At 36.8% G+C, this 16,322-nt stretch overlaps 1 protein-coding gene across 1 annotated transcript in view; it reads left to right on the forward strand.

Annotated features, from left to right (window-relative positions):
• The window catches only part of LOC148727611 (cilia- and flagella-associated protein 65-like), a 14,561-nt gene extending 214 nt beyond the window's left edge, over positions 1–14,347 (forward strand). The window contains exons 1-20 of the mRNA XM_088728228.1: positions 1–501; positions 690–763; positions 1,197–1,282; positions 1,389–1,472; positions 1,570–1,624; positions 1,793–1,848; positions 1,979–2,032; positions 2,858–2,922; positions 3,246–3,349; positions 5,289–5,374; positions 6,387–6,481; positions 6,751–6,853; positions 7,291–7,456; positions 8,155–8,300; positions 8,390–8,444; positions 9,524–9,617; positions 9,725–10,943; positions 11,080–11,237; positions 12,632–12,752; positions 13,242–14,347. The exon at positions 1–501 is cut by the window's left edge and continues 214 nt beyond it. Of these exons, the coding sequence (XP_088584354.1) occupies positions 1,443–1,472; positions 1,570–1,624; positions 1,793–1,848; positions 1,979–2,032; positions 2,858–2,922; positions 3,246–3,297 (312 nt within the window). The 5' untranslated portion in view covers positions 1–501; positions 690–763; positions 1,197–1,282; positions 1,389–1,442 and the 3' untranslated portion in view covers positions 3,298–3,349; positions 5,289–5,374; positions 6,387–6,481; ... (7 more) ...; positions 12,632–12,752; positions 13,242–14,347. The remainder of the gene's footprint in view (positions 502–689; positions 764–1,196; positions 1,283–1,388; positions 1,473–1,569; positions 1,625–1,792; positions 1,849–1,978; positions 2,033–2,857; positions 2,923–3,245; positions 3,350–5,288; positions 5,375–6,386; positions 6,482–6,750; positions 6,854–7,290; positions 7,457–8,154; positions 8,301–8,389; positions 8,445–9,523; positions 9,618–9,724; positions 10,944–11,079; positions 11,238–12,631; positions 12,753–13,241) is intronic.
• The last annotated feature ends 1,975 nt before the right edge of the window (positions 14,348–16,322 follow it).

The following is a 16,322-nucleotide window of genomic DNA, read 5'->3' on the forward strand; positions in this document are numbered from 1 at the left end:
TCGCACGAATTGTTCATGTTATTGTCACTTTTAAGACTCAGACACCCATTTCTCTGCAGTCGGGTATTCTGTAGCATATTTCCTTTCCATTTTTGGCTCCACAAAGGTATGTTTTGATCAAGTTTGGAATAAAAAAAACCATCACCCTTCAAGGGACAGGATGCCATTTTGAATCTGTCCAAGTAGTTCGGCATACTCTTGCCTTTGTACCACCCCCCAAATATACATACACCGTGACTTTGAACAGGTAAACTTATTGGAGAGGGGAAGAAAAAGTGTTTAATCCAGGTTTAATGCATTAATTAAAGTATAACAAAGTGAGTGAGTGAGTGATTTGTAATTGAAATTTGCCTCCAAACCCTAAACCCATAGCATGACTTATGTCATACCATGAGGTTAAAATGATGAACCGTAAATTTATCTGTTTACCAGCTGTTTTGCAGAAGAAACATCTGGACAGGTATCACACTCATGTTAGATGTGGATTCTCAAAAATCTGAGGTAAGTGGTGGTGTTCCCACTAAAAGAGATCTGTAGATTACGTTCGATTAAAATGATGAATAATTATACGAATTAAAGTTATTTCAATATGCTTTTGCTCTAGAGCAGCCCACAACAAAGTCTATATGATTGTACATCTAACATATCAAATAACCTTACTACTCAATATGTTCATGAATTTATTATAGCAACTTAATGAAGATCTGAGAACAAACAAACCTCAACTTGATGACAAAGGAGCTTTAATAGCATAGCACTGGAGGTTTGTACTCTGATAGTTGTAGGTTAACGACATTTAGCCCTTTGCACCCCAAAATTAATTTTGGTATTCTCTGCATTCTTCTGTACTTTATTTACAGTATTGACAATCAGGACCTTCTTAATTTGGTGATTATTTCCTTTATTCTTATGCCTTCTATATCTTATTTAAATTAGAAACCAGTTACTCTATCTAAGGGGTTAAAGAGTTAAAACATAATATTTTATTGCTTTGTAAATAAAATCTTAAAACGTTGATTATGTACACAAACTGTGGTTGAGAATGAAATTCCAGTTAAGAGAAAAGATGCAGCAGCATGGGATTAGTAGAGTGTTACTTGTTACCAGTTATATCATCCCTTTAATTTTGAGTTTTATCTTCAGAAAGTAAGGAATAATTAACAACATAAGTTGTGTTGATTCCTCTCTTTGAGCAGAGTACTTCTTCTGGAGAATTGCTGCCATCAGCTCATGAACTGTCACCAATGGAAGAGTTCTTTGTCATGCCTCAGTTGGAGAAACTGTAAGTTACTAGTTTGTTTGTTAAGGTCCCTATTCTTCCTTCATTTAAATTTAATGCATGAAGTTTGATTCTAATGTGATCACTATTTTGAATTCATGATTTGCAGACCACCATTGTCCCTCGTGTCGGTTTGGATGTTCTCCAGGCAGACTTTGGGCAGATGCTGGATCCTAAGGCTGTGGAGCAGAAGGTAAATGGTTTCAAAAAAGGGTTTAATTCCTTTGGTTTAGTTCACTGTGAATCAGAGCTCAATTGTTTATTCTGTTTTCTGTGTTTACTTTATACAGACAGTAAACATCACAAATCATACAAAGGGAAAAATCACGTGCATGTGGATGAAAGGTGAAAACTTGTACTTTTTAGGTCATTAACAATTGTTGTTTGCCCATCTCTGGTTTGAGACCTATAATTTAAATTGCAAATAAATGTTACATTGTGATTTCTTCTTGTGTTATGTTTTGCTCCTTTTTGTCTGATAGACACAACAAGGAATATTTTCTGTTTCCCCAGATGAAGCAGACATCCTCCCTCTAAAGACTGCATCATTCCGAGTGACATTTAGACCAGTAAGTTATTTGATACTGTCAGTAAACACTGTCTATGCTTCTTTCATTCACTTGGACTTGGTTCATTTTTGCCTTTACTGTCTGATTCTGTTTACAGTTCAATTTGTAATTCTAATTTTTTTTTTAATAGAATGCTGCTAATCAGGTTTTTAGTGCTGACCTGGAGTGTTATACATTTTATAAGGTGAGGGATTTATTTCCTGTGCTGGTGTACCTGTTAAGAAGCCTAAATTTTTTCCAAGCTCATAACAACCATTTATTTATTTGTCATGAATTCAAGGTTTCTGAATCAAATTGTTGATTTTGAGATAGCAAACTGCAGTTCTAGTTCAGTACCCATATAACTGATTTTCATTTGATAAATAGAATTTACTCCTTGTTTCCTTTGTACTTGCTTCAAACACTTCACACTTCAGCAATGGAAGTTATCACTCAGAATGAAGAAATGCATGTCCTTGCTATTACTTTTTATTGCAATTTTCCAGGGGATTATTCCCTTAAATACACACCCCCCTCCCTCCGCTTCTGTCGAGAAGGGGACACCCATGGTGTCACAATCAGAGGCTAGGAATTGTGGTAAAAAATCTTATTCTTTGTCAGGCAATTAACTTGAGAGTTCTGATAGTGTCATTAAGATGTTTTTTGATGTTTAATTCTCTGCCTATCAGGTGAAGTATGCCCTTGATATTGAGTCACACCAATAGTTATTATAATATTATTTGTATTTTGGAACTGAGAATGAGAGATTATCGACTGGTTGAAGTGTCCTCCCTGGTGTCTTTCGCTCAGTGCTACAGGTTTGTGCTGAAATTAACTTTAATAAGTAATTTGAACTGAACTCTGTTTATGGTTAGATTCAACGATACAGGGCTTTAGTTCTGTTTTTGTTTCCATATTCTGTTATTAGCTTAAGTGTTTTGATGTTACATCTAGAATTTTCATTGATGAAACATCAATGAATCCAAGTTCCTTGTTTCAACGAAAAAAATTGATTGGATTTTATTTTTAGGACTCACATTTGCAATGCGGACTGAATCATTTATCCCCAGAAGTCAATGGGATGTACAACAGCTGGTAAGTGATAATTTAGCCATTCACACCAAAGCTAAAACACACGTTAAAGCTGTTTTTTCAAGCATGGTTTGATATGTTTTCCCCATTGAAGATTCTCAAACTGATTATTCAGGTCAACCTAATTTTAAGAAAACATTTTGCTTGTGTAAATGGGACAAATGCTTCACTACACTACCCTTGTTAGAATAATGCTGTTCCTAAACTAATGGATAGAAACAGTTTTAGTCCACCATAATGTATTACTAGGTGGTGCCAGTATGATTGTATTCTGTTAGTTGACAAAGCATATGATTAGTAACTTGTTCCTTTTTTGGAATGTTTAGGTCTTTCCAGCCACTACTGTGGATGGCATGTCCTACAGAACACTGCTGTTGACCAGCAATGGGCAGAATCCGATCCATTTTGCATTTGATGACAATCTGTTAGGGTAGTTACAAAACAAATTGTAAGATTTTATCTTTATTTTTCTACCTTGGGTCTGGAACAAGTATGGTTGAAACTAGAGGAGAAATAAGTTATAGCAGTCTGTAAGAAACCAATGGAAGTGGGAACCTTAGCAAAAATTAAATTAAATAATAACTTCTTACCAATCAAGCATAAGGGCTGTACTGGGAAAGATTCACCTGAGGTTGTGACAGTACAGCCGAGCCCAGCAAAGTGTGTACAAAAATAACAACGGGCCAATAATTCCTGGTGTGGCTTTAGAGCAAGTGAGGTTAGTCAGTAGTTTAGTGTGTGGCAATCATACCACACTGCTTATTTTGAATTTGCAGGCTTTTGCAAACAAAAATACATGGCTTATGACACAGCAATACATACAATCAAATGCAATTTTTGTCTAGCAAGTGACATTTATTTTGTAACATGTGATATACCGTATTTGTTCGCCTATAAGCCGAGCGATTTTTCCAACAAATTAAACTGAGAACAGGTAAATTCTCGCCAAGGTAGGGGGTTCGGCTTATAGCCGAGTATTTTCGCCAAAAAATATTTACGGGTGCTTAACAAGCTTCGAAATTCAATGTTTATTCGACTATTAGCCGAGCGATTATCAACAAACACAAATTTCCGAGATCACGAAATTAGTGACCTTAGTGCGAAGGCTGATGGAATGGCGCTTTTTCCATCTCTGGTACCAACCCAGTGAGGCTTTGAAGTCTGGATCACTGCTCAACTCCTTCGCTTGTAGCCGTAGAATTAATCCGCTTACACCAATTTCTTTAAAAGATAAAAGAGATCAATTTGACTTGTTTTGACAACATGAAAAACTGGCCAATCAGAAGCGGTCATTCCCACGGTTTGTGTAAACATTGCAACACGATCTGACAGATATCAGCTGATCGAAGCTTTTCATTGTTTTAAAGAAGCGATAGACTTACCTTGACTCCTCTGCTCTGAAAACCAGTCCAGTAGTGTTTGATCCAATTCAGGATACTTTGGCGAAAAGCAGCCCTTCGTCTTTCGCTTTGCTGACATTTTAAGCTTGATCTTTCAGCCAGCGACGCACCATCGATTCACTGATTCCGTAATCTCTAGCGATCTCGAAGTTGTTCTCGACGGCCTTTGCTTCAGCAACGACTTTTAGTTTGAACGCTAAGTTGTATGAAGAACGACGAACTTTCGGCATGATGATCGATTACGATAACTTTGAAAGAGAGCGATTGCTTGAGACAGGATTCTGAACTCAGATGAATGCTTTGTTATGTCACGCATGGTTCTATTTATTTACACATTAAATTTAACTTATCTGTGATTTGTTGTTACTTTCAATTAAACGACCAATAACAACTGAGTAAAATAACCTACTTTTTCTTTGCATGTTTCCCGAGAGGGAAGCTCCTTTTGTTTTCGGTTTATGTTAATTCATCTCAGTTAACGACACGCGTGGAGTACTTTGCAATTATTAGGTCTCGGCTTATAGCCGAATGTTTTGTGTTTATTTTTTATTTCAATGCAACAGCTGCTGACATGAAGAAGTTTAGGGTCTCGGCTTATAGCCGAGATCGGCTTGTAGGCGAATAAATACGGTATGAAACTTTGTACTGAGTACTTTACAACTTTGTTTGGGAAATAAGCCTTGTTGGATCAGCAGAGATTCCATCTCTAAAACTCAATAATCAGGTTGTAATCTTAGGACATTTTCGATTGAACCATTACTCTTTGATTTGAATCCATAATGGCATGGTTATCAATTATGAACAGCTCCTTGTTATATTTTGACTAAGATTTACCAATCCATTAGTTACTGCTTTGAAATCAATCTTAATTTAAGTATCTCTGTTGTTTTAATAAGAGTAAAAAGTTCATGTTAAGTGGAAAACCAGGTGATTTCTTATATCTGATTGTAAATTTTTGGGGTTTTACAGGGAACTGTTCATTTCAAACCAACCTGTTTAGGTACAGCATCAACAAGGCTGTTTGAGGTCAAGAACGCTTCCAGGATTGCACTGAGGTGTGTTCAATGTTCTCAACCTTCCTAAGTGTCAAACTAAGGCCACCTTCCCTTTCCCCATCAATTAAAATTTATCATTTTTCCTAGAATGAGGAATCTAGTAATGTCAGTCCCTTTTATCATGAAACCCTGGCTCAGGAGATCTGGGCAACCGGCAACCACTCCCTGTGTACCTGACATAAAATAAATTATCCTTATACATCCTTATCCATAAGAATATTAATGATTACTGATATGTGACGATCAATTCAAAACTTCAATGTCCCCTCCCTCCCTACAGAATAACCATCATCTGAATAGAAGCGGAAGCAGTAGCGGGTTGAACCTTGCATGACTGGGGTGGGTGGGAAATTTGTAGAGATGTGTCCAGTCTCTCCAGCAGAATACAAGTGTTATATCCTTAAATATCAATGTATTTAAGGTAAATACTTCACTAGGTTTTATAGCTTGGCCAATGTGTAGAAAGCCATGGTCACTGTTTTTTTCTTGAGAAAAAAATGGGCACATTTGAACCCTTTTTTTTTTTCCCTTCTCAGGAATTTGAAGAAACCAGTTATCAAAAGTTCAAATGTCAGGGGTTGGGGGGGGGGGAAAGGGGCAGAGATGCTGAAGCTTTGAATTGATTGATGCAGTACTGTAATATAATGTAATTGTAATGTCAACAAACCTTATTTTACCCATCAGGTTTGCATGGAAAACCCTGGACCTCACTTAAAAAGTCTTAGCATTGATCCCTCTAAAGGAATCATTCTACCCAATGAAACTCGGGTGGGCATTTTAAGTGTACTGCAAATTTTTTTCTAAATTGTTAATTGTCTTTTAGGATCCCCTGTAAATTGTTACAGGGTCTCTAGTAAAACAAAACATTTTTGATGGTATACTGGTCTTATATACACGTCAGTTATTTTCATAAATTATATCTTCAATCAGGTTTTACATATTTGATAGAATTAATTGTTACACTGTCATAAGCCCTGTGTTGTAAATAATTCCTTATTATCTTACATTATAGGCTCACACCATCAGCTTTAACTCTCGTAAAGAAGAAAAATAGGTGATTAAGACAAAACTCACTGTCAAAGGATTGCAGGCAGATGCCCAGCAACAGTAAGGATTGTCATTTTCCTATCAGAAGCTAATTTAATTATAATGCAACCATTCATTTTTTAAGGTAATTATTTGTTGCATGTGAATCTATGTATTACCAACTGAAGGGACTCGATTGCATTGTTCTCTGTTTGCAATATTTGTGAACTGAATATTTCCCTGTATATTCTTCTTGTATCTGCACTTGTGTTTATTAATTCCTTGGACAACTGCTCACTGGTATGTGATCTTTATTTAAAATGTATTTTGTTCGTATTCTTTTATTTCAGGTATCATTTACTCCACAGAATCCTGGTTTATACTCAGTGGATTATCTGGAAGTTATAGCTCTTGGAGCTACCAATTGTTCAGTTATAAAATGCACTGGAATAGGTAAAGGTAGTGATATGTTTGTGCTTTCATAGGCTCTAACAGCTCATAAACTCAGAAGACTAGTATAAAATGATTAAATAAATTATATATTCAGAGAAATGTCATCATTTGATGTTTATCATATAAGGATGTGTTTAATTTATTTTAGGGTGACTTGAAAGGCTTTATAAGGTAGTCCATGCATAGAAAAAAGTTGAGATGGCAAAAATTACATTTGCCTAAAAGTAATGGAGTCTCTAATTGGCCACAGAATTGTTTATAATGGGGTTGAGGTTCTGAGAGCCCAGTGTCATAGACCTGAGTACCCCTCCACTCTTTCTTCAGTCAACAGTAATCTCACATCAATCATGGACATTGTGAACCACACTTGCTCTCTAATCAAGGAAGTTCCTGTTGAAAAATGTTCAAATTTTTCTTAATTTCAATCTGTTCTTTAGGGCCTGAAGTTGGTCTTGACTCTGACTATCTTGATATGGGTGTTGTACAATCTAGCAAGTTTTCAGCTAAAAGTTTCAAGGTTGTTAACAATTCAGATGTTCCTGCAGCTTTTCAGGTCAAACACTTCTGGATTTACTCTCTTTATTTAACAATTATTCATGAAAGGTAAATAAATGTTTTGGTGTAATTGTTCAGTTACTTCCAAAAGAAATTGGTTATCTCCTTCAGGAACATTACTTCATTTTCCCTTGGTGCAAGGTCAGCTCCTTTGAGCACTAAATCATGTTTAACTTAGTGTTTTCTATGATATCTGGGAGATTAACAAGTTCCATGATAAGGGAATGACATCACCATAAGACTAGTACTAGAGAAAAAAGATCAAGTCCAATTTGATAATTAGTTAATTATGAGCAAAAATAACCAAAAAAATATTCACTGAGTCCCTGTTGCCTTTGAAATCTTTTGAAAATCTGGTAATCTATCTGGTGCTTATTATGTAAGCATAATTGCTATGGATAAAGGTCACTTATCTTAAGAAATTCCCATGTTTACAAAGTTTAACAGATGCTTCCACCTTCAGAATGCATAAAAAATCAGCTCATGTCTTTTGTTAGATGGTTTTTCCCTCCGACCTGTTTTTCCCCTCTGGCTAAGTCCATTGGAGGGAGATCGCTATAGGGCTACTTATAATTATAATTTACAGATAAACTACAGGTCTCGTTTTCCGATTGGTGTCATATTCTTCATAATGGCAGTGTTATGGAAAAGAAATTGTTTTAGATAATAACTTGATATCAACAGATAAACCTTTAGCTTAAACACTTAATTGTTTGTTCTTATGTAATAATTTTTGCTTTTGTTAGTTCATGATTGATTGTAGTCAAAGTGTCTTCAAGCTCGAATCAACTTGTGGTCTGTTACCTGGCAAGGGTTCCCAGGGCATAATTGTACGCTTTTCTCCAACAAATCCAATTACTACAGGAGACTAACTTGTCTTGTGCAAAACCAGGTCAGTGTTAGTATTAAACTGGTAATATTTTCTGTTAGTTTAAACTGTAATCTTCCTAAAAAAATTTTGTATTCATCTGATTTTTTCAGGATCCATTGTTTGTTGATTTGTTTGGGACTTGTCATACAGAACAAGTGAAACCAGGTACATTCAATGTCAATGTTGATAATCCACTCCATCTTTAATACCCATGGTGAGTAACCAACTAAGACAGAATTTTTCCCTACAATATCAATACTATCAAGCAGAAAAGCAGCGGAATGTTAGTTGGTCCACAACTAAATTATCAGTAGTAACATAATAAGAACTGTATGGCAGGCAGTAAAGAGAATTACTAAAACTAGATATTGGAAATGGAATGGTTAATGTTTGAACAATTGCAATTGACTTTGAATTAATTCAAATGAGCATGAAACTCAGTCTTACATTTCTCCATCATATTTACTTTATGATAACAAGTAGGCTTCTGGATGGAGGTACTAGACAATTACCATAATATGTAACATGAAAAAATCAAAGGCTCCTTAGAGCAACCTCATGGTATGAATTTTTGGTGCCCTTGACGTAACCTGCGATCTGGCTTTCTTTGGAAAGTTTTTTTGATCGTGGGCAACACGTGCTGGCCCAATTATTGTGTTTGTACTTTGTAAGCGTTTTGATGGAGAAAAATTGTCGTAAATTGTGAATGTGTGAAGAATTAGTTAAGATACCAGCAACTACAAGATAAAATCAACGAAGTTTGGTGTTAACCAATTTGCAGTAAGCTTAAGCTCACTTCATATTTGCGGTGTTTAGGTCTTCACGCACAAAATTTACAAGGAAATATGCAGCAGCAAGAGGGGAGAATTAACCTTCAGATCTTGAGAGTTAAAGTTTTTAAGATATTTAGGCTTCGATTTTGTTCAGAAGAGTTCATACACGATTTACTCAGTTGATAAAATAAAATAAAAGACAATTCTGTGTTTCAAAAGATTTGTACATTGTACAGGTGGAAGAACAATAGGACACGTAGTCCCCTACTAGGTTCATCCACCTAAACCCAACCCACCCATCCCACCCCGGGGAAGGACATCCATCACACAGTAATCTCGTGCGTCTCCTACCCCTCCTGCAGGAGATGGGACCTCCATTAATTTTATTTGTCCCTATCTGAGAAGACTAGAATATCTAACCACTTCTTGATGTTATAGAAGGGAAGCATAATTCTTCTCAATTATTTTAAGACCTTCAGTGTTGGTCCGGCCGTGGCTTGAACCCTCGACCTCCCACACAACTGTCCAGCGCTCTATCCATTGAGCTAGCTGGGAGGCGGTCAGTGTAAGTGGCACCAAGCTTTTGTAACCATCCGGTCAGTCTTAAAAGATCGATATGATGATGATTTGTTGACAGAAATATTGATAATGGCTCTATCTTTTTTCTTTAAGGAAGCCGAGGAGTTTACAGTGAAATTACATGATTTACTTGAAGCCCACAAAGCAGTCATGAATTATAAGTTGTCAATGGATGAAGAAAAAAATTCAATTTCTAGGTTATGCACTCCTTATAACACGTTTTTGTTACATTGCAATGCTGTGGACTTTGCTGATGTCCTTCACAGAGTCAAAACATGTTTAATCATGGACAGTAATGTCAAAGACATGCTTCAAATTTTGCAACAGTTTTTTGTCACTGGAAAGCCAAAGACACAGCGAGAGATGAGAAATTAAAGAGCTGTCTAGAGGTTACAAACATTATAAGGTCAACATCAAGGTTTTAAGTTTTTCAACATGCTAAGTCGGGAAATTCAATACTCTGAAAGCATCAGCTTGTTTATCAAAGGCTTTAAAAAATTCTTCTTTGAATTTTTAGTTTATAAATATATTCTTTGTTAAGCTATATACACACCTTTTCTTTTTTTTTTTTTTCTTTCTTTTTCTTTTTAACTTAATCTAAATTTTCATTCAGCACCTTTGATTTGTATGGTTTATCCTCTAGTTAAATAAGGAAGCCTATTCTTAGTAAGCCCCCAGCTTCTAATCGGCTTCCTTGCTGTTACCTAGCTCTTCAGTTCCTTTGATTTTGAAGTTAATTTAGTTAGAATAGTTCATTTTATCTTTGATGTATCATAAATTTTGTATTCGGTTAATTTTTTTACTGGTAATGGCAAACTAAAATGAATGAATGAACGAATGAACAATGATAATCATTAATTATAGTAGAAAACATATTTATGAAATGCTTTCGGTATGAAATAATCCCTAACCCTTTGATTTGACCCTTACATGTGATTACCATCTAATTTCTCCTTACAGTATCACTCCTGAATCACACGTTAAGGTCATGAGAATAGAGGAAATGATCACCATCTTTATTGTTAAAAAAATTCTCCTTGTAAGCACCTTAGGAAATGTATAGAGAACAGTATGGAGAATATGCAGGTGTAGAGGATTAGTAGTGGTGACTTTTGTTAGTATAGACACTGACTAAAGTTGTCCTTCAGTCATGTAATTTAGCTAATTAAAAGTGTTACTGGAAACTTCAAGAATGAAATGGTTAATTCATTAATTTGTTAATTCAAACATTGCATGAAACATTTCTTCCAGCAACAAATTCTTCAGGTGATGGTTGGAAACAGAACAGTGCTCTGCTCCACAGAGAGAGAAGGTAGGTCACCCTTAAAATCAACTGAGTTTCATCATATCACGAACTTTACAGCACAAGTATTAACTATTGTCTAAACTTGCAACTTTTTTTACATTGCTCCTTTTCACATATCTTTCTAATTCTTCTGTGAACACAGATGGTCAATACTCACTATCTGAGAAAACAGTTGATACGTTCCTGGAGCAAGATGTGCCAGTAGATGTGCTTGATGACCTGGTACTAAAACAATCTCCAGAGCACAGGAACCCCAATCCTCCTCTATCTCATTCATTTTCACAAAAATCGTTCACGCAGGTAATTTTAAACATCGAGAAACTAGCTCTGAAATTCAGAGAATGCCTTCACTGGCTTCAGAAAATTCATATTTGTTTGGTCCTTTGCATCAATGGGAATGGTCTAGTAGAGTGGTTTTGAGGTTGAAATAAGTGGGGAAAAAGAGGTAAGAGAGATTAAAAGAGTCGCTGTCAGGCTCTGCAGCTTCTCTTGTGGCTATGTTGCCCAATCATGGAGTGGCATTGGTGTCCACAGAAGCTGCAGGGGTGGGAGTGGCCAGTGGGTGTGTAAGTTTGGGGTCGTTTTCAGCATTGGCAAAATATAAGTTATGAACTACTAAGTGAGTATAATTTAACCTCTAGCATATAAAATGTGGATAATTCAATGAAAAAATGAAATCACTATAATTAATTACCAATTGTTGGAATGCCATGGTCTCAATTTTGGCCACTGTGAAAATTATGTTAATCACTGTGTATTGTCTGCTAATGAGGAAAGTTTTCTGAGAAAACTTAGTAAAATGCTTCTGTGTTTTTTAACCATGATTAAAACAGAGATTTGTGTTAAATGATCAAAGAAACTGGTGTTATCAGGGAAATCTTCATCCTCCTGGGTAATCTAGTATTTTAAAAAAAGAAAAACAGGAGTAAAGGAACATATATGTTAGATACAATGAAAATATATGAAGTTCATATATTTTGAACTGCGGTATTAGATACGTATGATGCATGATCCTCGCAGTAGATAGCGCTATTTAAGCAATAGCGAAAATCATACATATCTAATACCGCAGTTCAAAATATATGAACTTCATATATTTTCATTGTATCTGATTTATCACTTTCACGGGTTTATTACGAATCAACTTAACGGCTTGCTCCCAGTTGGCTTGTTAGCTCAATTGGTAAGAGCGCTGCACTAGTATCGCAGAGGTCAGTTGTTCGAATCCCGTACAGGCCTGATTTTTTTCAGGTCTGATTTTCGCTATTGCTTAAATAGCGCTATCTGCTGCAAGGATCGTGCACCATATGCATCTAATACCGCAGTTCAAAATATAGGAACTTCATATATTTCATTGTAGCTGATTTATCACTTTCACGGGTTTATTATGAATCAACTCAACGGCCTGCTCCCAGTTGGCTTGTTAGCTCAATTGGTAGAGCGCTGCACTAGTATCGCAGAGGTCAGTGGTTCGAATCCCGTACAGGCCTGATTTTTTTCAGGTCTGATTTTCGCTATTGCTTAAATAGCGCTATCTACTACAAGGATCGTGTATCATATGTATCTAATACCGCAGTTCAAAATATATGAACTTAATATATTTCATTGTATCTGATTTAACAACCTATGTTAAGTTGTTTGCACGCTGAACTTTCTAATATTGGACTGAGTCTGAGCACGGTTTTTTTTTTTAGGAATGAGAAGACCCTTTTGGGGTTGGAGAAAAAGCATGGCATCAGACTACGCTGGCAAGAAAATGATGCTACCTTTCGAACTACACAGCAGCAATTGAGTAAAAAGAAGCAGGACATTGAGGTAATGAGATTACACAAGATGGCATCAGAAAGAATTTTTCTCTTGGAGTTAAAAGCAAAATATGCAGGTCTTTACTTTTTTTATGTAAGATGCAGTCTCAAACTTCATTGAGCTGGTTTCACCAGGTCAGGATATCATTCTCTGACAAGAGAGTTGAGTGTTTGAGTACTTAGATATTTATAACACAGAAAAAGAATTCTTCCAACTCAGCTGTAATTACGACCTCCACAACGCTTTCCATTTTCATTGATTTGCATGAACAGACACAGTTGTCAAGTTGTGTAGGTTAACAGTAGATTCCTTTGAATGAACTAAAGACTTAGTAGAGTGCCAAGTATTGATTGTCGTCTTTCGGCTTCATTGCAAAGCACGACTGAAGAGATCAGGGGATATACAAAATGTATTAGATTATTCTAAATGTAGTGGCTTCCAAGATTGCGTTTTGAAATACAAGAACTTTCAGGTTATTAATTAAGTCTTTCATATCAGATGGCCAAGCCATTGCGATAAAATTGGCCAATCAGATTGACAAAGTGGTCAATTCAATGAATCAGGGCCTTGCCACGTTGAATAGACTGATGAGAGATGAGGTAGTCACGTTTGAGGACATTGAAGATCCAGGCGGTGAGCTATATACTGTGAACTTCATTTTTCAAATGATACCAACAATGTGCCAGCTGATATAGAGTAAAAGTTGGTACACTTGATGTCTTTGGGAGACAGGTGTAAGGAGGAACAGACCTTGGTGAAAAAAGAAATGCTTCGATTTTTCACGTTTATTGCTGAGCAAATAAATGTCATCACTTCTTACTTGGATGGGGAAAATGTGAATGGAGGTTTGCGGTCACTCCTTCAACAGAAAGTTGATGTCTACAAAAAGGACCTAAAGTTACTGAGATGTATGTGTGGAGACTCGGTTACTTCTCCTACTTTTGAAGAGCCTGAGGAAACCTACTTACTTTTCAATGAAGTTGAAATAGAAACACCAATCGACGTTGAAAATCTTTATGACTTTAGTCTCTTTGAGGACTTAGAGTGTCATAGCACACCTATAAGGGGGTGGAATGATGAGGACTTTCACCAATAATTAAAGTAATTATGACCGTTTCAAAGTTATGCATTAAGTAAGGCCTGATGCAAGCCAGTTGGCTCATTGAGGCAGGCGCTCAACTCCGGTTTCTGTAGCAAGAAATGTGTAAGAGCATTTCTACTCCCCCTTGGATGGGATGCAAGTCCATCGCAGGGTTACCCCCAGCATTAAATTCGCTGGTTCCCATTTATTCACCTGGGTGAAGAGAGGCACTGTGAGAGTAGTGTCTTGCCAAAGAAAACAACACAAGGTCTTCGGCCAGGGATCGAACCAGAACCACTCAATCCGGAGTGGCGAGTGCACTCACCAGGAGGCCACCGTGCTTCCAAAGTTATGCATATTTTTCAGTTACTTTTTAGTGAGGATAGTTTTGCAAAGTACATCACAGCCTTGTACTATTTCAATAAATCAATGTAATTCAAAAAATGTTATACATTCAAGAAAAACAGTTACTATCAGTAGTGCATATACATTTGCGAATATGGATGTAACATTCTTTTGTCCACTTGCAGTTTGATACTAATTTATAAATTCACAGCCGTAGCGTATTACTAGCTGTAATTACAATAAAGCTGTAATTCCAAACATCAAACTATCTTCCTGGACTCTACAGAATCAACAATGAGAACCCTCAAACTTTTTAAGATATCAAACGTGCCTGGATAGCCCAAGTAGATTAGATACTGATAAGTGACCCTTCTGTCTAAAATGGTTCAAGAAGCTAGGACAACGTTCTTTTTGACCTGCGGGTAGTCCCTTTCTACCCAAGTGGCCTAATGACCCAGTTTCTGTAGTTGAACAAAGAAAATCGAGTCCTAGACGATAGTTTTCCAAAGATTTAAAAATAGGTGTTAAACAATCTTCTAATGCAGGGTATATAGGTTATCACTTTCAATCATTTTCCAATTATTTGAAAATGGAGTACTTAAAACAGGCCCTTTTTGCACATTTTATTCCACATTATCCAAGAAGTTACAAACTGGACTGGTCAACCCATTGTGCTGCTTAGCCGACAAGCAACAAAGGGTGAAAAATACTACCGACTAATTGACTGAATATTAACCGACAAGTGGACCCTTCTTCCCCCCCCTCCCCCATTCAGACTCTCTGTTGAAATAAGTGCTGAAAACTAGCAAAGTCATAATTTTTAGTCATATCTGAAAATTCGGGGTTATTAAGCGATGTCAGTTATGTGGGGTGTATCACTAGTCACCAGAAACGCGAGAGATAAACCCCGTTCTCTGTTGTTATTTCAAATCTATACAAACTGTAAGTAACAGAAGTCTCCATGTGAAAATTAAGCATTGCAAACTCATCAACTGGTGTGATAGGGCGAGGTGCCGCGAAATCGACCCTGTTTTATGTTGTTATTTTGTAAATATCTGAAAATTGGGGTCATTAACCACTGTATTAGTGCAGGGTGTACGTGTAATCACTAGCAACTCCCGAAATTGACCCGGTTTTTTGTTGTTATTTTCTAGATATCTGAAAATTGAGGTCATTAACCGGTGTTTTAGTGCGAGGTGTATGGGTAATCACCGGAAACTCCTGAAATCGACCCTGTTTTCTGTTGTTATTTTCTACTGAAATATCTGAAAATTGGGCCCGGAGCATTAAAGCAGAGTGTATAGGTTATCACTCAGGAAACTCGCGAAATCGACCCCGTTTTTTTGTCGCTATTTTCTAGATATCTGAAAATTGGGGTCACCAAACCAGTTTGTTAGGGCGGGGTGTATGGGTAATCACTGGCAACTCCCGAAATCGACCCCGTTTTTTGTTACTTTCTAGATATCTGAAGTTGGGGTACTTAACCGGTGTGTTAGTGCGGAGTGTATGGATAATGACTGGAAACTCCTGAAATCGACCCCATTTTTTGTTGCTATTTTCTTGATATCTGAAAATGGAGGTCATTAACCTGTGTTTTAGTGTGACGTGTATGAGTAATCACTGGAAACTCCCGAAATCGACCCTGTTTTATGTTGTTATTTTCAACTGAAATATCTGAAAATTCGGTCCGGAGCATTAAATCGGAGTGTATAGCTTATCAATCAGGAAACTCACGAAATCGACCCCATTTTTTGTTGCTATTTTCTACATATCTGAAAATTGGGGTCACTAAACCAGAGTGTTCTTGCAGGGTGTATGGGTAATCACTGGCAACTCCCAAAATCGACCCCATTTTTTGTTCTTAGTATCTAGATATCTGAAGTTGGGGTCCTTAACCGGTGTGTTAGTCCGGAGTGTATGGATAATGACTGGAAACTTCTGAACTCGACCCTGTTTTTCGTTATTTTCTAGATGTCTGAAAATTGGGGTCATTCACCGGTGTTTTGGTGGGGGATATAGGTAATCACTGGAAACTTCGCAAGAACAACCCCGTTTTCAGCTATTTTCTAATTTTTGGAAAACTGGGGTCATTAACCGGCCTGTTAGTGCGGGGTGTACAGGTAATCACTGGAACCTCGCGAAATCAACCTCAT

The sequence above is a fragment of the Stylophora pistillata genome, chromosome 7, assembly GCF_964205215.1.
Source record: "Stylophora pistillata chromosome 7, jaStyPist1.2, whole genome shotgun sequence".
Taxonomy (NCBI): Eukaryota; Metazoa; Cnidaria; class Anthozoa; order Scleractinia; family Pocilloporidae; genus Stylophora; species Stylophora pistillata.